Source organism: Mesoplodon densirostris, chromosome 5 (genome assembly GCF_025265405.1).
Source record: "Mesoplodon densirostris isolate mMesDen1 chromosome 5, mMesDen1 primary haplotype, whole genome shotgun sequence".
NCBI lineage: Eukaryota > Metazoa > Chordata > Mammalia > Artiodactyla > Ziphiidae > Mesoplodon > Mesoplodon densirostris.
This window is the reverse complement of record NC_082665.1, coordinates 82120465-82140475: the sequence shown is the minus strand read 5'-3', so window position 1 is coordinate 82140475 and position 20011 is coordinate 82120465. Positions and strand designations below refer to the sequence as shown.

The window sequence follows — 20011 nt, the reverse complement described above, 5'->3', positions numbered from 1 at the left end:
AATTTTTATTAAACCTTTGAATAAAGAAAACATGAAGTTAATAAAACGCTATTAAAGGAATCACAAAGAAAGGAAGGGAGGGAAGAAGGAAGGGAGGGAGGGAGGAAGGAAGGAGTCCATGTAGATGGAGGTTTGTATGAGCATAGAGTACATCTGTCAAATACGTGAGAAACTGGTGAGTATGGTTTCCCCAGGGAAGGGAACTGAGGTGAAAGGGAGACTGACTTTTCAGTGTAAATCTTTTCTTTGTGTCTTTTGTATTTTTGTACCATGTCCATGTATTATCTTTTCAAAAAACTAAATAATTTAACCAACTTTAATTTCCAATTAAAAAAAGGAAAAACAATAAAGTCCCCAAAGACTGATAGATTTGGCTATCCAAAACCTTAGCGTGTCAATAAGAGCAGCAAAACAACTAAAAATAATGAAACATGGGGACATGTTCCCAACCAATTTTCCAAAGCTTGACATAATATCCTTAATAGAAAAAGATATTATTTCACCAAAGAAGGACCAAAAAAAAATGAAGTCATCTAAGGAAAAATAGACATAAGATACAGTGGGCAGTTCCCAAAGGAGGAAATACAAATGACAAATAAACATGTGAAAATATTCAACCTTACTTCTCATCAAGAAATTCCAAGGAAAACAGCAATGAGATACTGTTTTTCACCAATCAAATTAGCAAAAATTAAAAATACTCTGTTCTTGCAAACGTACAATGGGCAGAGCTTGCTTTAACCCAACTGATGGGAGTATAAATCAGTAAGACCTTTCTGGAAAATAGTTTGGCAGTATGTATCATGAGCCTTAAAATGTTCCTGAGTTTTGTCTCAGAAATTTCCACTTCTGGTGAATGTGGACTATACATAATCTACAGCGTGGAGAGGGCTTCACGCATAAGATATTTACTGCAACATTAGTTGTAAGAGTAGAAAAAAGATCAAGCTAGAGCCTGTAATTGGACAGGAAAACCCCACCACTTCCTGGCTCTAATGGCACATGATGGTGCAAGAGTCTAAGCTCTTCCCTGCTCTGTTTTGTGTTCAGTTTTGCCAATCCACCACGCAGAGTTCACAGGCCAGTTTTCCAAGTTAAAGTGATGGACCTATTTTTCACATTTAGATTTTTTTGAAGGGTCATATTACCTCTCCATAAAGATCATTAGGTATTTGAGGAAGAATTAAAATAGGGGAATAGAGGGAAATTTGGTTGGGGAGAGCTACAATGGACTTGGTAGTTATTTGAATTGAAAAGGAAGAGATGAAATGATAAGTTCTGTTATGTGCAGAGAGAGACCGCTCCTGAGGGGAAATTGGAGAGTAATTTGAAACATTTCACAAAAGTTGCTGAAATGTCAGAGCAAAAAGTAAACCCTGACCTCTAATGAACTTAGAAACTGAAATAGCCTGAAATTTGAACCCACGTGCAAGTGAATAATTAACCTCCTTTGGACTCTCTCTGCTCCCTGTCTGTGTATCTGTGATAGTACAAACCTGCTCCATTTTAGCACGTTTGCAAATCTGCCTAGTCCACAAAGTACTCATCTCCAAAGAAGAAGGTATTGCATTGGGCTTTACAACCTCATCCTTTAGCCGCAGTATGGCACACCCATTTGCTAAGTGACTGAGTTCATATTTTGTAGGTCCTTCAAAGAATAACTTTCCAGAGTATTATTTAACATGAAGGTTTTCTTTCAAACAGGATTACCAAACCAATAACAATGACCAAGCAGTGGTTGAAATCTGTATCACACGAATCACAACAGCCATCAGAGAAACAGAGTCGATTGAAAAGCACGCAAAGGCCCTTGTGGGGCTCTGGGACTCCTGCCTGGAACACAACCTGAGACCATCCGGGAAAGACGAAGACACTCCCCACGCAAAAATCGCGTCTGATATCATGAGTTGCATTTTACAGGTATGTCAGTGTTCAGCATCATGCTATTTGAGACCGGCTTGGCAGCTTAGGGGAACACGTGGTGTCTCTGAACCGTGAGCCAATGTTTCTGTAGCATTCAGATACTGTAAAAAGACACCACAAACCATCAATAGCTAAGTTGAGCAGGCTGGTAATTAATAAACCGAGAAGGTTGTACTGAGCCCCTACTGTATGCAAGACACACTGAGGGGAATTCAAAGTAACACCACAGCAAGCTCTAATCTATTTGGAGAGATAAGACGTGTACATATAAAAAGCTAACAGTAAAGCACTGTGTGTCCAGATCCAAATGAGGAATATTGGAAAATTCAGAAAAGGAGACCTCTTTCATCCAAGGAGACCAAAGAGGGGGTGGAGTCTGAGTTGAGGGGCAGTGAGCTTGGAATATGTGGAGAGAAGTGGCTAAGTCATTTTTAAGTGCATTTCTATATGTACTGTGAATTTTCCATTATAATAATATTTGCCTGTTCTGACCATGTTTAAGTTCTTCCCTTTGGCATAAACATGAATTTGGAATTTTGGCTCAGCCACGAACTAATTATGTAAAATTAAAATGTTGGACAAGTCACATAACTTCTAAGCCACAGTTTCCTCCCTATAAAATGCAGATGAAGTGACATTGTCTGACAAATTTTACCAACGAGTAATGTTGATAGTTGTTTCTTTAAAAAGAATTCTGTGGTCAGATAAGTTGGGAAACACTGAATTCAGTTTTTCCCTTTTGAGCTGTCACAATGTTTCATAGCACATTAAAGGCTCTGAAAATTCCTGCAATAAAGAAAGCTGGTTAACTTTGTTTAGAACCGCATTTTGCAGTCTGATTTGACCATGTAACTTCCTTCCCCTTCTCACCCCAACACAACGTTTATGAACATCCCTCAGAACTAGTGTTCTGCTGAGCATAGGTCAGGAAATTCCAGCTATGCTAAAGTGTTTAGCACTGTGTGTAGCAGCTAATATTAGCTTCCTTTCTTCTGTTTTTTCTCACAGTTGTCTGTGTTTAACTGAAGCATATTGCATTTTATCTGCTCAGTTCCGGGACTGGTCGACTGAACAAAAGAGTCTACACACACTATCATACTGTTTTTCCTTTGTCCCCAGGGTTAGAGATGGGAGGGGAGGAGATGGGTATTTCAGCGAAATTAATGGAAGATTAATGCTTTTGGATATAACAACAAAGACCTAACACTTTTCTTCATTGATTATTCTTTTATTTTTATCTTGAGTATTTATTAATTTTTAAATTTTATTTATTTTTTATACAATTTTTAAAGGTTACACTCCATTTATAGTTATTACAAAATATTGGCTATATTCCCCGTGTTGTACAATACATCCCTGAGCCTATCTTTCACTCAATAGTTTATACATCCCACTCCCCTACCCCTATGTCGCCCCTCCTCTCCTCCACTGGCAACCACTAGTTTGTTGATTATTCTTGACTATGTTATTGACATACATCAGAAGCCTAGATTATTTCACTCCAAAGTGCCACTCCACAGACATTCAGACAGAAACTCATAAATCAGCCCTATTCTCCGGCTCCCCCTGTGATTTCAAAACCACTGGTCTAGATTCCAGCAGCACTGTCCAACAGAAATACAATGCAAGCTGCAAACATGAGCCACATAACGGAATTTAAAATTTTCTAATAGCCATGTTAAAAAGAGGTGAAAACAGATGAAATTGATTTGATATTATATTTGCCTTAACCCAATATATCCAAAATGTTATTATTTCAACATGTAATCAGTGTAAAAATTAATGAGATGTTTTACTTGTTTTGTATACTAAGTCTCATAAATCCATTGTGTGTGTTAGCATGTCTTACTTTGCACTGGTCACAATTCAGGGGCTCAGTAGGTTCACTCGGCTCCTGTGTTGGTACAGTTCTAGAGAGTCTGGAAGGCTTTCTGGATGGAGATCGAATTTGAAAGGGTTATGAGCAATTATCGGGAATTTTACCAGGTAGGAAAAGTGGAGTGAGAGAACATTCCAAGTAGACAAAACAGATTGTACAAAAGTCCAAATTTGTGAAATGAGACCCAGATCAGAGAACTAAGCAGGCTGCCCTTCCAAAATGCCCCAAAGTCTAACATAAAGGGATGTTTCATTCTGGGTAAGGTATTACGTCTCCTACTTTAAAAAGGAGATGGTGGGGAGCAAACAAAAACTTGGAACTCACTGCTGATCAATGAGAATGAGTTTGTAAGATTGTTGAGAGCAGGGCCCTGAGGACAAGCACTGACATTTTAGGAAAGGACAGAGAAAAGGGCTAAGGGTTAGGTGTCTTGGTTGAGAGGGACAAGTGAGTCACAGAAGTGGGCGATTCCGGCCTGTAGGGCCAGTGTGGTCACAGGGCGTCCATTGTGTGCCCTCTGAGCAGGCAGAAGGTGTAATAATGGAAGATGGAAAGCCCTAAATGTAAACTTGCCTTTTTCAGAGCAAAGTGCAGCAATTTGTCCAGGCTACCCCTAGGGGTGTGGTCCCAGAAAGTCATTTCCCACGAACCAAAGGCAAGGCTGTGGTTGCAGCTTTGGCATTTAGCTTTCAATCAGATTTTAAGGGGAACATTTTGGCCTGCGGTAAATATTGAAAAGAAGATTTTGTCCTACTTGTAAGATAGGTTCTTGTGGGAAACATGTAGAAATCCAGATGACTCATATTCTGTTTTGTTTTTTCAGTAAAATAAAACAGTAGGTCAACTTTAAAGTCAACCACTTAACATTTTTAGCTACACACACACAAAGATTCCCTCTCCACCCACCTTACCTCCCAAGATAAGCAATTCCAGCTTCACGCTACCTGATCAAGCAAGGGCCCACCAGTTCTTCTGCCTGTATTCTTAGCTATCTTTTATTTTTTCTGGCCACTTCACTGTCATTTGAAGCTAAATATGTTCACACACACACACAAGAAAAAACCTTTTTTTTTTTCCCTAAATTTCCTTTTTCAACCTACACTCAGACCTACTTCAGATGACCATTCCTATTCTACTTTTAATAATTAGTGGTTATACTGCTTTCTTTTCTTGGTCCTAACTGTATGAACTTGCCACATTTACCTCAAAATAGTCTTAAAATTTTCAGAATTCACCTCTATACCTTCCTCAATGCAGAATCTGTACATGTATGAGGCATGCACTTGTGAGTTCTGGTTTCTTTTGTGGTGGGTGATACTATCCTGCCATCCCACCCTGTGTCCTTAGACATCTGTAAAATGAAGGATGAATCAGGTGAGCCCTCAGATCACCTCCTAGTCTGAAATTCTGACTCCCTTAGGAGATGCTGAGAGGTAGAAGAACAAAAGGCTTTAGAGCTTGAGGACCTTAGAATCAGATACTCTTGGTCTCGTATCGGTAAGAGACTGGCAAGTTATTTCATCTCTCTAAGCCTCTGTTCTGCCATCTGTAAAATGGGCATAACAATACTTGCTGCTCACGAAGAACAATTTTATTATAAAAGCAATCTCCATTTGTGATCCAGCCACTATCTGGAAGTACCTATTTCAAACCACAACTTCCTCTGACCAGGGTTCTATATGGAGTTGGCCAGTGCTTATTTCTTTGCCTGTAGAAAAATCCTGAAAGAGAAGATACCCCTCTCCCCCTCCACAAAGCACATTACATTCTAGGATAAATCCAAACCTGAAGAGGGTTGAAGAAAATACACATGCACCTCAAGGGGGTTGTAATTACTGACATAACTGATGGGCTAGAATGAAATTCTAGAGAACTGACAGACCAACCATCATGATGTTGAGAGCCAATGCCTAGTTTTCTCCTCAGTACAAGTTACAGTGGTTTCAGCCTCTTCCCCAACCAACCAAATCGCTTAGCAGAGCTAATGCCAAGTAAGCTCTGCCTTTTATCTCTTCCTCCACATCTTCTCACACTGTTGATGATCATTTGAAGAGGGAAATAGCCAAAGCAGGGAGGAGGGAAGAATTGAAATAGACACCAAATTCACTGTGGGAAAATCCGAAAGTATCTGTTTTTCCTTCTTTATAGAAGGACCCCCCACTGTCCATTCACCTTGATTCTACGCTTCAGTTTTCTTATTTCCTCTTCCCCAGTTAATGCTGCATGAAGATTCAAAATCTGTCCCTGGCTGGCATGCAAAATGCCTTAGGCAATTTTGAGAGCATTTCCTTTTCAGCTCTCAGAGGCAGGACTGGTCATGTTCATCTAGAAGTTTATTCCACAGGCAATCGCAGCTCTACCATTTACTGGCAGGGTGATCTTGGGCATTTCATCTTTCTGTGCCCTAATTTCCTCATCTATAAAATGCAGATAAGAGTAGCTGCCTCATGAGTTTGTGGTGAGGATTAGATGGATAGACATTAAAAAATAGACATAAAATATTTAAGATACAGGAAGTATGAGGATTAGCTCTGGTTGGTATTTTCATCATTATCATCATCTGCAGGAAACTCTAAAATAGCATCAACCCTTTGTCATTTAATTATTTATTTTAGCCGTTGTTGATCGCCTGTCTCCCCCTGCCCAAAATAGAAGCTTAGTTTTATTCACTGATGTGGTCCCATCACCTAGAACAGTGAATGGCACATAGTAGGTGCTCAAGATAATATTTACTGAATGAATTAATCAATGGACAAATGAACGCATGAGTAGCTCAGGTGACCTGACTGCCCTCTGGCTTTTGTACTAGCCGTGCTTCACCCCAGAGTGGGCCCCAGTACCAGTTCCTCACTTAATGCTGCATAAGACAGGGGCATGAAATGGGAGGAGATTGGGACACCCCCCTGCCCCCCAGGTTCCTGAGACCCACTCCCTTATTGCCTGTCAGAAAATACTGGGAAAACTTAAGTGGATGCCATTTAGATTTTATATATAACCATGCTTCTAAGAACCAAGCATTTTATATATAAATCCAAAATTTGATTATCTGATCCATGATGGGGGATGAAAAACAATAAAGTAACCATTTTATTATATGGCATTTAATTTTTCTTGAGATTACTCTTTTACGGCTCTTAGTTGAATTCAAGGCCTGAGACCAAAGAGCTTTTTAGTTGCTATCACCTCAGATATCTATCTCTTTTACTTAGCTTTATTCTTTTCAATTATAAAACACTGGGAAACCTTCCCAAAGTGCATTTTCCAAAGGAAAATCTCCACCAACAGCTCAAATTGGTGCTAATCTAGTCAAGAAATATAATTCTTGGCATCTGTAGAACAAAGCCCTCTTGTTTTGCTTCTCCTGCTGGATATAACTGTCCCCATGAGCAATTCTTTATTGCTACCTTGTACTTCACTGAATTGTTCCCTGAGTACTGAGTATTGAATTGTGTGTAAGAAGATACACATGCCATCATGCTCACATCTGCATGGAGGGGCAAGATCTAGCATAAGCTCTGGCATTAACAGTTGCTGTTAAAGTGGTTTCTTTGTACGAGCAATCACAGGGGCTTTCTCTGCATGTATACCATTAGCATTCCTGGGATCCAAATAATCATAGAGATAAAATAATTTCAGGGGCCTGAGATCTACTGCATTAGCAAATCCTTTTGCTTCACCTGAGAGCAAAGCTCAGCCATTGGCAGGAGGTCCATAGGACCCATGTTTGCCCAGCCTCACCTTGGCCTAGCAGCCCCTCACTCATATCCTGTTGCTGTCAGTAGTGCTCATGGCCTCTGGAAACACTAGGAACTGTCTAGATGCTGTTTAAAGATTGAGAGCCTTTGGTGGCAATTCCTTGGTGTTTATATGAACTATTTGTTCTTTGCTTAATGTTTCACTGCTCTTCTCATTTGAGAGATTTCCAGATGACATATGTGGGAGGAAAACAGAAAAATTGAGTGTGTTAAAGTTTTGTTTTGTTTTTTAATAATGATATTATACGTTTAAAATTTTTTAAATAATTTTCACTTGGAACCACCCTTCAAAGACTTCAATAACTGCCCACTATTTTTCCCTCAGACATCTAGAATTGTTGTAAAAAAAATATGACCAAATTGGTTAAGACAGCCTGTTCTTTCATTGTTGCTGGCAAGTGTTAGCTCATTCCCAAGGTTTAAAAACATTAGTTGCTGTGAATATGATTTTCACTGATCTTTTACTATGCCTGTCTGTGTTCACAATTAGTAGGAAACACTTGAGTTGTACTTCCAATGCCACCATCGTGGTTTCTCAGAAAGTTACAGGTAAATATGCTTAGAGACATTTTCCTCCAATGGAAGGTGTATACTTCTCTAGCTGCAAGTTGTTTTGGCTATAGACAGAGAAGGTAAAGTAACTGGGGCATGATATTCTTTGTTGGAAAACTCTGAGAGGAATTGTGTGATTGTGTTCCACTCTCAAAACTAGAGCTTTGGCAGCCATGAAAGGGACAAAGATATGTCATGTAAAAGGTAAACTAGCAAAAATCTACACACTATGGAGAGATTGGGACAACCCAAGAAATTGATAAGTGAGACTGAAGCATTTGGGAAATACTCTGTTCAAATTGAGGTATAACTTAAATGTAACCTCAAGGGAGCGAGCATAGAATAAGATTATAACAGAGAAAATCGACAAATCAATCGGCCTTCTTAAACACCACATGTCTGAAGTGCATGTCACCAAAAAGAGGATGCTCAGTACGGGGTCATTATTTTGGCACATTTACTCAGCACTGTCTGGGGGGTGAAGGGTGGGTAGAGACTTAATCTGATGGAGAGGAAAGTTCCAATCACCAGAGATGGGGATTTGGCTGTAGGGCAGGACAGTTAGGTTTCACCATGGCCTAGATGAAATAGCCCTCAAGATATTCCTTTGCTCTGATCTGCTCTTGTGCCCATGAGTGAACATTCTGGTTAGTAATCTGGCTCCTGATTTCCTAATGGTGTGAAAGGGTCTGACCTGAAAAGACTGTCACTGTGAGAGAGTAAATTGGCATACCTGATTGTGCACCAGCCTTTTGGAAATCCCTCGGTGTGAGTTTCCCTCAGTGGATGCAAACAGTTCTGTAAGGCCTGGCCAAGTACACAGGCAGACTTCTAATGCTGAAGGGCGGGGAGCAGCCAGCCTCCCAGGGATGCCTGACAGCTCATCACTCCAATAATGGCCCAGTCTAATCAGGCACAGTTAAATTACCAGGAGGGGAGACACTCTAGATAGAGCCTGATCTGAGAGAAGTCTGGCTGCAGGCCCTGGTTCTGATGGTAGGAACTCTAAGAAAGATAAGACAGAGACCTACTGAGTGGAACTGATATATAAACACATGATTTGTCACCAAGGAGTAGGGTCAGAGCTTTCATCATGGCTGACTTCATGGTGAGACATCAGCTTACGTTGTTGAATTACGTATTTTCTCTGCTCAGGAGTCAGACTGATTCTTGAATCTGAAAAATGGGTGGAGCTACAGGAATGGATTATGGATTTATCAGGTCTATTTTTGTTCCTAGGGACTGGGAAGAAAAAAAGTTTAAGCACAAGAGACTTAATTGGCTCACTTAGAAAAATTTAGGGATAGAACTGGCCTCAGGCACAGCCTAATACATGGGGCTCAAATGATGCCACCAGGTTTCTCTTAACTTGTCTCAGATAGATCCATGTTGCCTTGAATCTCATACAGATTCTCTCCTACTGAGGTCACAAAATGACAGCTACTCTTGATCTTCCATTCTCAGCATTTTGAATACGACAGAAGAGAGAGGGTCTCTTTCACAGAGCCCTTGAATGGCTCCTCCATTATAATTGGGTAACTTGCCCATCCCTGAACTTATCATTTGGAAATGTGATTCTCTGGTTGGTCAACGTTTGAGTCATTTGACGGCCCGTGAAGCTAAGTGTATAAGTGCCTTCATTAGAAGTACCTGGGAGGTGGCCGTGGAAGTCCTACTTGCTAAGTGTAACAACTCACCTGCCCAATCAACTAGCCCTGAAAATGGATAGCACTGGAGGCCATTGCTGGCAGTTGGTGACCCAAGCAAGAAGGTGGGAGCGAGCAGGCCCTTTCCCACCCCCCTCACCTGCCCTTCCTCCTTCCCACCACATTGTGTTCCCAATCATAACTATCACTATAGATTTGTATTTTCTTCATTAGTTATTCAACTTGACAAACGTTTATTGAACACCTGCTATAAACCTAGAATTGTGGGAGGTATTAGAGGGGATAATCTATGGGTAGAAAGATAGAAGCATTTTTCACATGAACAGTCAGAGAAAAACAACCACTTTTTTATTTCTAATGTAGTAATGTAAAGTTGAATAAATTGTGTACTGTGCAACTTTTGCTTTATAGTTAGACTAAGAGGTGGGGTTGATGATTAGAATGGTTAATGGTAGGGAAGACATATCATTCATTTGTAAGAAAACAATTTGTATTTTCCAAATAGTATTCCCTAATTAGGTAATTGAATGCTGATGGCACTATTGTGTATGTAAGGATATTGATGTTCAGTCACAAAGTACATCAAAAAGAGAATTATTTCAGGATCCAGAATCCTTTAGTTTTTAGCCTTACGTTCATTCGTCTTTTTCCTTCTGAATCTCAGTCGAAACTTTAGTTTTTAACGTACAGTCAGGAAGCAACAGATTCAACATTCCTTAGATTTTTTTTTCTCAAGTATAAATCTAAGTTATTCCTCTCATCAGTGACTCCTGATCACCCTAAAGATCAATTCCAAACTCCTTAGCATGGTGCCAGACCTTTCATAATCAAGCCTGTTTACCTCTCCAGTCCCCTCTCTCATCTCCTACCCCAGTTTTCCCATGTGTACCCCACATCATCCATACTGAACTGTTTACAGTTCCTCAGATGCACAAGTTCTCTCACCTCTCTGCTTTCACACATGATTTTCCTTTTGTCCACTCCTTTCCTAGCTATCTCCCAGACATTTCCTCTTCATCCACCAGGTCTCAACGAAGACATCACTTCCTCCAGGAAGTCTTCCTTGACACCCCCTTCAGACTGGATTAAGCACTCCTTTTTTGCTCCCTTATCCCCCTGCACATTCCTTATCATGGCCCTCATTAGCCTATGCTATTAAGCGCCAGTTTGCCTCGAAGTCTCCCTAACAAGAACAAGAGTTCCCAGAGTTCCCAAATACAAGGAAAATAAGGTGGGCCCTGTGTTTTCACAGCTGCACTCTGAGAGCTTAGCTCAATAAATATTTTTCGGATGAATGAATAAATGAATAAAGAATGAACCACTTATTATTTGTTGATTTCTTATATTTCCTCAGAATTACAACCGGCCCCCTGTGATGGCATTAGCCATCCCCATTGCAGTGAAATTCCTCCACAGAGGCAACAAGGAACTGTGCAGGAATATGTCCAACTACCTGTCCCTGGCTGCAATTACCAAGGCAGACCTCCTGGCTGATCACACAGAGGTTATAGTAAAGAGCATACTCCAAGGTATGGTGCAAAGGCTGAGCTTGGGGATGTGTTTTAACAATCATTTTAAAGTATTTTGATGAAGCAGTTATGGTTTGTGGAAAGTAAGACTTTGAGTATTGAGAGGTACGTTAGATTCTCTGCTTTGCCACTAGGTGGCTGGGGAACATGGATAAGGTTACTTGAGCTGGCTGAGTCGGGGTCTCTTCACCAGGCAGATGAATTCTTTGGACCCATTAGATGAGTCGCACGCTTCCTTTCAACTCTTGGTGTCTCATTTGGAGAACTGTGTTTTTCCGTGCTTCTGGTAATCTTGTCCAACTACCAACTGTGCAGAACCTGTCTGTACTAAGTGGAATGCGTCCCACTGCTGTCAGTGGCAGATGGAAAAGCTCTTCATCCTTTGTTTTCCAAAAGCACAAAATGCTAGATAAAATACACCAGAGAATGTGTAAAGACCTCTTAAATGTGAACACGATTTGGGACTGATTTATAATTGTGTTAAATACTACCATAAAGTATCAAATCAGGACATCTCTGTTAATGCTTTCATATTTGTATGAAAGAGATCAAGTTAGTGCAGTCAGAATATTCTCTTTTCTTGTATTGTTTTCCTTTGGTTTTAGATCTAACGGAAACCTTTTATTTTGGTTTGGGATCAAAGAGCAATATATGGTATTATTTGATAGGTACCCAAATATCCCCAGCCCTCATTAATATAAATGTCTGAGGTCCATGAGTATCTTGGCCCACATTTGACGGCCACAGGCCCACATGCTCAAATGGAGCATCAGCCCTCTGGAAAGTGCTCCCAGACCAAGTATTTCTGAAAGGCCCCAGTATTCTCTTCTTGGCACAGCATAGTGTGGTGATGCCCATCTCTACCACCCTGAGCCCAGCAAACTCTGTGGACTGCTACCATGGAGGCCCCAGGAATGGACTTGCCCCGCACTGTCCTGCCCGGGATGGCAGCCTCTGTCCCTTTGTGCTGTTACCCCTGAAGTTTCAGAAGCCACCAGTCCTCAGTCCACTGTGGTAGGATGGGGAAGAGAACCTGTCTTTCCCCTTTGTGTTAGACTTTGGTAGAGAGCCAGAGCAAGGTTGCTTGGCTCCCACTGTCAAAGTATGGTACTGAGTTCGCAGTAGAATATGTTGTTCCATTTTATCTGAAACTCTCTCTTTCTTCCCTGGGCTCAACTATCCACCCAAGAGTCAGGCCAGTAACAAATTAGTCCACCAGTCCTCAAAATTCCTACAGCCCACCAAGGACCAAGATTTTGTTCACCATACCAGACATTCCCAAGAAGAGTTCTTAGTACCCGCCCCCAACCCTGGACATCTGACCAGCCACCCCAGTGGTCTGCCAGATGCCCAGTTTGTCTGAACCCCAACCATGACAGTGGAAGTTTATCACTCTACATGTGCTCCCTTCTGAAGACTTGTCATTGATATTACTAGTACATATTATTCATTTCTCATTTTCTTTGGCTACAGGACTGAATTGCTAATTTCTCTTTATGCATTATCCTAAATTTGCTAAAAGTCCAGGAAAGCAATTTGCTTTTTTCACCACCTTGACTACATATTTGGTACAGATTTTATAGAAATTACAAACACACACGCCACACATTTTAAAACCATGATAGTTAGGCTTGCAAGTAACTGATTTATGAGGGGAAAAAATGGAATTGTCTCTTTGGACCTGCCAAGAACTTAACTCATGTATTTGTTTTGTTTTGTTTTGTTTTGTTTTGTTTGAAATGCACTTTCAATGACAAAGAAATCTTTTGAAACGCAAAATACACTTTCTGAATTAACTGCAAGTATTTAAAATAAATGATTTCGTTTATTTGATCTGGCACTATGAAAATCATCATAAAATAAATGAAAATTTAACTTATAAAAGGTTGGGATTAAATATTTCAGGGTTAGATTTTTAGGACTGATGTATCTGTAAAACTCTGCAATCACTCACATAAGCCTATCAAACTCTGAGCTGCAAAACGGAAGGGATCTTTGTGTCTCTGAGTAGTAAGTTTCCTGCTCTGCAAATCTTTGTCATATATCCCCTGCAAAACAGCCTTAGGAGGCATCATTGGGATTTCTTTTGTCTTTACATATCGTTTTCTCCCCTTTCGATTTTCCTCCTTGATTTATATTATCCTAATCCTTATTCTCCCATTTTTCTACTTCTGCAGAAAATGCTAAAGTGTTAGAGTTATTTGATTTGATCTGTTTTTATAAGACTAGAATTGTAAAATTGTAGCATCTTAGGCTGATTCAGCTCAGTTACCCAGGCAGTGCTTGAATCCCCACAAAATTGTCATCCATTCAATGATAACAATAATAATTATAATAACAGTAATAACTACAATGGCTAGAATTTATTTCATGCTCTCTTTTGCCAAATGCTGTACTAAGCATTTTATACTGGTTAAATCATTTAATCCCCACAAGAATTCTATAACAGAAGTGCTATTATTACCCCATTTTACCAGTTAGTTATATCTTAAGTAACAGAAACCCAGGTATAAATAGCTTGCTGATGATGAAGAAGAGGAGGAAGAGAAGAAGGAAGAGGAGGAACTCCTTACTGGCACACATGACTGAAAAATGCATGAATGTATCAGACTTCCCATATGGATTGATTCAGGACTCAAATGTGGTCCCAAAAAGTCATTACTCGGTTCTGCTTCCTGTGGATTGGTTTCACTTTCATGTTTCATGTAATGGGCCTCTCTCATCATGAGAGCTCACATGAGCTCACATCATCATTAATACCAGTTAAGAAAAAGAAGCTCCATATCCAGTCTTATTGTCTCTGTTTGACCACATGCCCATTTCTGGACCAATCCATCATTGCTGCCAGGGGATACAGTACTTCAACGGGCCGGACTAGGGTCATGAGCCACCCTCAGAGCAGGAGTTGATAGTAAACTCAGCAGAACCACATGGATGAGGAGTAGATAACCCGAAAATCCAAGACTGTAGCCAGCAGTGTTGTAAGTTAATACTGGGTACCAAAAAATAGCCTTATGTAAATATTTACTTTTATCCCTTTATACTTCTTAAGAGATTCAGTTCATTTCTTTGGCATGCCAAGATCTCACTGATAATGATCCTCCATTTCAATATATCTCCCAATTCTTCCAAGGTTCTTGTCATCTGTAAATTTTATGAACAGAACCACTCTATCTTCATTTTAAAACAGTTATGAAAAGGTAGACCCGATGGGGCCAGGCAAGCCTTGTGATGTACCAGTGGCAGCTAACCCCTTACCCTTGGTTGGTGTTATTCCATTGATCATATTTTTTCAATTGTGTTATATACACATCTATCCCTAATTCCAAACCAAATGCGTCCTTTAAGCTTAAATCAATCATGAGAGACTGTCAAATGGGGTTAAATATTTATCCCTGAAGGCTAGTTCCAAGCCAATGTTTTACTACTTCCCATTATTAATGATTGTATATGAGTAATACTATTTACTTTTATATTAAATGTAAATATGAATTCATTTATACAAATTGCTTAGACCCCATTTGTCTGTTTTGTGTTCTTTGAATTCTCCCAGTAAGAAGGAAATTCTGAAAGTCCTTCTTTTTGGAGAAAGGATTAAAGGCATGAGCAGAATGTTGTCTTGATTTGTATTAATACTTGAGCACTAAGGAGATAGAGAACCTGAATGTCCCTATATCTAATAAGACAATTCTGTCGGTATTTTTAAATCAACCCACCAAAAAAAAAAAAAGCCTGTCACATTTAGTATTATATGCAAATTAGAACAAATATATAAGGAGTAATTACCGTCTTATCTAAACTTTTTCATATAATTAAAAAAGAAGATAGGGAGGGTGGGAGGGAGATGCAAGAGGGAGGAGATATGGGGATATATATATATGTATAACTGATTCACTTTGTTATAAAGCAGAAACTAACACACCATTGTAAAGCAATTATACTCCAATAAAGATGGGAAAAAAACATATGGGAATGTATGGACACAGATTTTTGTATAACAATATTAATGAAACTACAAAACAGAACCTAAAATATTACTTTAATGAGTACGTGCACAATATCTTGAAGGTGAATCACAGTACAGTGTCCCTTTTATTCTTCTTGCTTGGTAGTTTACACATGTTATTATATATGCCTGCCTGCACTTAGCTGTGTTGACAATAAATTAATGTGGTAATTTTTTAAAAAAGTACATTCTCTAGCTAATTCTATAAGGCTGGTATAGCCATGATATCAATACCAAAGGACAATATAAGAAAGGAAAATATAGACCCATCCTAATTATAGGATGCACAACTCACAAAAATTTTAGCAAAGTGATTCTAGCAATGCATAAAGAATATAGTAGTTAACATTCATTGAGTTCTTGCTCTGTACCAGGTACTAGTCTTTTAACTCATATAATTCTCCTAATAGCTTATGAGGGAGGAACTATTGTTATCCTCATTTTATAAAAGTTATCCCAGGAATTCAAGGATGACAATATTCAAGATGTAATTCTCCATAGTAAAAGACTAAAAGGGAAAAAAGTCATTTGATCAGTAAAAGCATCTCATAAAATTCAGTATCCATTCATGAAAAAAATAAAGAATGCAACCTAGGAATTTTGGAGAACTTCCTGAAACATTAAGAGGATATAATATATATATGTATATAACTAAGATATATATATATATATATCCTTTCCTTTTGTAAAATTCAAAGCCTGTTCGTGATTTAAAAAAGAAACAACCTCTCAGCAAACTAGCAATAGAGGGAACATCCTTAATCTAATAAAGGATATCTGCAAAAACCTACATCTAAAATTATACTTAATGAGGAAATGTTGAATGCTTTCCCACTGAATTAAAAAGATAAGACAAGGATGTCCCTTGGGTAATTAATTTGTTTTCTGCTTAAATCATATCAGGGCAATTTAATATTTTGTAACATCAGAACCTTTTCAGAGTGGGAGATTTGTTTTTCAGTGATCCTGAATAATTCTTCAAACTTGTTCTTTGCTATGTGAAGATGCTTTGTTAAACCTGTCCAGTACTGGAATATAAAAGCACAACCAATGCTTAGTGCAGCATGAGTTAGCATATCTTTCACCTAGGAAGTTGACAATATTATTGGTGATCCCTAAAATGAGGGTATCACCAACTGTAAGGGACTATTTGAGAGCCTAGAGGGAAACCCTTTCCAAATTTTTATTTGGAACTCTGATGCAATGCACACCACTACTATCAAAACTAAAAACAGTAACGTCCTTTCATCTGCATTTCTGAATCAGTGGTCATAATAAGGAAATATTCCTGTCTGTCAATATGCCTTTTACACGGTCCTCTGGCACAAATCACAAGATGACCTCAAATGATTTGAAACTTAAGTAGAAAGTCTTTGGAAAGAAATGTAATCTTGTCTCAGCAAGAGTCCAGATTCCTTTCTGACTTCCTGGCAATAGCCTAGAAAAGACTGTCTAGTTAATTATGATAAATTCACCTCATTTCTTCCTCAATGTGAGACAAAGTTCAAACCACTGATTGGTGAGCCGTCTCAGAGAAATTGAGATAGAAAATTGACCTCCCGTTTATTGTGGCAGTGATAATATTTACCAAATAGTGTGGGTGTGAGGCTTAAATAGATAAAGCAGCTATACTTTGCACAGTGCCGGGCCCACAGTTCATCAGTGGTTACCATGATTCTTCTTTTTATCACCATCATCATAATCATCATCATCGTTAGTGTCATCACTGAGTGTCTGCTGTATACCAAGCCCATATTAAAATATTAAAGGCAGAATCACATCCATTTGTATAGTTTTGTAATTTCTGGGGAGATACTTAGCCATTAAAAATTCATGATACAGTTATTCTTCAAGGAAAAGGCTTTAAGTTCACCATATTACAGGTTGTTGAGAAAGAATTTATTAATCAAATATTCTAGAAAACAGGCTACCAAAGTAATCTCATTAAGAATATTCAACCTGAATATTAATAGATATAGGGAAAAATTAAATATAATGTTATAAAAGTCAATACAAATGTGGAACAAGAAATAGAGACACATCTTAAATCAGAAAAGAATCTCTTCTGAGTCGCTAACCAAGTCTTGGATCTGATGCACGCCAGAGTTTGCACCTTCCTGACTTCACCAGCAGATGTTGCTGTGAAGTAGAATAAGGCGGCCTGCACAGATAAGCATCCATGGGCCGAACTCTGAGAATAACTTACCCACAATGGAAGGGAATCTTTATATTTATTTGTTTGTATTTTTGTTTGTTTGCTTATTTTTTAGTTAATCCACTGGGAACAACTTGAAAAACATTTTTATGATAACTGTTTCATTTCAAAACTTATTTTAGGGTTTATAAAGCATTTTTAGATACATTACCTCTTGTTATATCATTTTCATAATACCCCTTCAGCAAGGTAGGTAAGTCCTGTTATCCCCAGTTTTTTGGCTAATTGGAGATTCATAAAGATTAGTTAGCAGGCCTGACATTTTATAGTTAGTGGGTAATGGTGCTAGGATTTGAATGTTGTGTTTCTGACCCCAAGCCCAGCAAGCTTTCTTCTATACTCCAGATTTATAAAACCAAATGCAAGGGTCAGCAATCTGAATTTTCAAGTTCACTGAATCCAGGAATATATAAGTGAACACATACAATTACTTTGACCAAGATTTTTAACTTTTTGAGTGCCGTCCCTTCCTTCCTTCCTTCCTTCCTTCTTTTCTGTCTTTTTATTTTTGGCTGTGGTGGGTCTTCATTGCTGCACGTGGGCTTTCTCTAGTTGCGTCGAGTGGGCTCTAGGCGCGGGCTTCAGTAGTTGTGGCACCCGGGCTTCAGAAGTTGTGGCGCATGGGCTTAGTTGCTCCGCAGCATGTGGGATCTTCCCGGACCAGGAACCCATGTCCCCTGCATTGACAGGTGGATTCTTAACCACTGCACCACCAGGGAAATTTTTGAGTGCTATTTCTTAGTGGCTAAAATACAGTTCTGGAAACAGTTGGCCTTAGTAAACTTCTCAAAGAAGAGCTTTCTAATATAAAATTTAAAAGGAGATGAAATAAAAATCAATTATAGTTTCTTCATTGTTTGCGAATCTGTTTATTAAAGTGAAGTTAGTTGAGTAATTGCAAATACCTAGCTCTAAAATTCTATAATATATACTTAATAGTCAACTGTTCTGGATATATTTTAAAAGAATTAATGCTTAATTAAAAGCCAACTCACATTGCAATAGACAAGGAAAATATATCAACTCTATCTTGTTCAGATACTCTCTTTGCAAAAAAGTTGCTCTACTTACATACATATGTAGGTACTAGAGTGACAGTGACAAAGTGTCACAGTTTGCCTAGGACTGAAGGATTTCCTGGAACAGGGGACTTTCAGTACTAAAGCTGGGTTGGTCCAGGCAAACCAGGACAGTTTGTCACTCTAGCACACATACATAATATTTTATAGTTTGTACATGTAATGTATTATATATTAGTTATACATGTATTTTTTCCTCTGAATAACTTGAGCCATCTTGCACAATTCTTTTACTGTGCTATATAATATGATGATGCCCTCAGTAACCATCCTGGTGAATGAAACTCTTTGCCAATGTGCTAGACTAAGCCAGCACGCTGATATTTCTCTTTAGATTATTTTATCACTATTTTACACATTTCTTACTTCCTCCTTTTGCTGACACTGTGTATTCTAAAACTCATTAAATGCAATTAGTGTAAAGAAAAGAGTCAGATAGCCAGCTTCCTGAGACTGTAAAGTGTATTTTGTATATATAGTCTGAGTGTTTTGAAGGAATAAAGTGCTTGGTCTTTTTTATTAAAAAGAAAAATTGCTGTACTGGATCAGGATTAGATTAAGTGGTCAACCAATAGTGGATTGAAGAAGATAAAGGTGTATTTTTTTGTTGTTGTTTTGTAAAAGAAGTGCAGGGACATGCAGCCTAGGGCTGGCAAGACAGCTTCATAATATTAAAGGCCCAAGCTTATTCTATATATTGTTATGCTAAATCTCTTGATCTAAGATGGTTGCTGAAATTCCAGCCGTGATTACCATATTCCCATCAGTCAGAAGGAGGAAGGGAAACGGAATCACATTCGTTATTTCACCATCAGCCAGAACATAGTCATTTGGCCACATCTAGCTGCAATTGATGCTGGAAAATAGAGACTTTACTCCGAGTGGCCATACATACCATTAAAACCAGAATTCTGTTACTTAGGAAAAGAGGGAAAATAGATATCAGGGAACAATTAGAAGTCTCTAGAACACTTACCCAGATTTACTGCTGTAGCAGAGGTAATTTCTACTTTAGTAACTCAAGGGTTACTTTCTTTTTTTCAATTTGTTTCTTCTCTGCCTTCAACATGTAATTCCTGTTAAAAATTAAAAGTTCCCTTACATTTAACTCTATCAGCATATGAATTTGCATATCTCTTGGCCAGCATCATCTTGGGTCTCTTGAACAGATGTAATTCATGCTGAAATGTGAAAAGGAATTGAAAGCGTGCCTAACTCTCTGCTGAAGGTTCGGTCAAGTATTTCCTCCTTCAGCTCAGCATTCAGAGTCATAGACAGTGGCTAAACAGGGACTTGCATATGGCCACTGTGCCTGCAACCTTGAATTATGTAATCTCCAAGTGTCTGAGACTGACCTGTAACCTCAAAACTGGGAAGGATTTTCTTTGAGACACTTCACTCTGGCT

At 38.8% G+C, this 20011-nt stretch overlaps 1 protein-coding gene across 2 annotated transcripts in view; it reads left to right on the top strand.

Annotated features, from left to right (window-relative positions):
- Positions 1-20011, top strand: part of VEPH1 (ventricular zone expressed PH domain containing 1) — a 212218-nt gene that overhangs the window by 23947 nt on the left and 168260 nt on the right. For both annotated transcript variants that reach the window (XM_060099986.1, XM_060099985.1), the window contains exons 2-3: positions 1705-1920; positions 11131-11305. In XM_060099986.1, coding sequence (XP_059955969.1) covers positions 1705-1920; positions 11131-11305 — 391 coding nt within the window. The remainder of the gene's footprint in view (positions 1-1704; positions 1921-11130; positions 11306-20011) is intronic.